The 1,189-nt window shown below is 41.9% G+C and overlaps 1 protein-coding gene across 1 annotated transcript; it reads right to left on the reverse strand.

Moving 5' to 3' along the window:
• Positions 1-752: 752 nt before the first annotated feature.
• LOC112140160 (hexosaminidase D) lies at positions 753-1,047 on the reverse strand (the record flags this gene model as incomplete). Its single annotated transcript, XM_024263048.1, is given in 2 exon segments — positions 753-868; positions 961-1,047. Coding segments are annotated over 2 exon segments (203 nt in total), but the record flags the coding sequence as incomplete, so codon positions are not given.
• Between the last annotated feature and the right edge of the window lie 142 nt (positions 1,048-1,189).

Consider the following 1,189-nt stretch of genomic DNA (forward strand, 5'->3'; position numbering starts at 1 on the left):
AAAACCAGTTAGCCCAACCAGGACTCATACTTAAGGTGGACTGTTTTATGGGACAAAATTCAAGGGTTTTAATTGGTCCAAAAATACAGTAGTTAGTTCTGGTATTTAATTCTTTAGATCTGCACTTTTTTTATCTGAGATGCACCAACAACCACAAAATAAAATGATTTTTTTTTTTTATTTTATTTTGTCACCGCACAACCATTTGTTGCACTGAAATGATCCTGTATGGTACAGGGTGTCTTTTATTTTGAAAGTCAAAAGTTAGAAAACTTTTCATATTTAAGAAAAAAGACTTTTTTCTCTTCATTTTAATGTTTTATTTATTAAAAAACAATCTTTCATTTATATTTTTATCATCAGGGTAACATTAACATAAATGTAAATCAGTGTTTTATTCAGTTAATGTCAGACTTTGTGACTCGTGACCTTTGACCTACTGACTAAATCTGAACCTGTACTTGGCCACACCCACTTTATTAATGGATATAAAGTCAATAAATTGACCTTTTGACCTAATGGGTTAAAAAATATCTTCATATTTACTAATAGTTTGTTGAAATAAATGTAAAAAGACGTCCATGAACTTAATAAGCTTTCATTCCACCGTAATAAGCTTGAATTCCACCTTAATAAGGTGGACTTGAGAAATAGGAGGTGTCAGTGGTGATGGTGAAATGCGGGGAACATTTCTGCTAAAGTTTGATGAATGCTGACACTTGATTCTGGTGGATCACCTGACATCGTCTCACCTGTACGCCGGCTGCGCAGTCGCCTGCAGCAGCTGCAGAGCCCCCCCATAAGGAAACATGTCCTCATACTCCACCAGCAGACCCTCCACCCCCAGCCTGGAGAAGACCTGGATCAGCTGAGAAGGCGAGGAAGAACATCAGGTAACTGAAGGTGATCATTTGATCCGTGTGGGCGGGGCTTCAGATATCAGAGGAAGGGGGGGGTTACCTTTTGAAGGTATTCCATCCGTGGGGGGGCTCCCTTCAAATCCAGGTGAACCAGTCTCTTTCCTTTGGGCCAGGGTGGACACGCCATTCTGCTGCGGTGCACAGGTAACCTCACCTGGATGTTCGCCGCAGAGGCACGCGGGCGTTCGGTCCCGCTCTGCAGGTCAAAGGTTAGCAGGAAGACTACAGCCGCGCGGTAGACGCTTTTGTTTTGTTTGTGCAGGAGCCGC

This window comes from Oryzias melastigma, unplaced genomic scaffold, assembly GCF_002922805.2.
Source record: "Oryzias melastigma strain HK-1 unplaced genomic scaffold, ASM292280v2 sc07330, whole genome shotgun sequence".
Classification (NCBI taxonomy): Eukaryota; Metazoa; Chordata; class Actinopteri; order Beloniformes; family Adrianichthyidae; genus Oryzias; species Oryzias melastigma.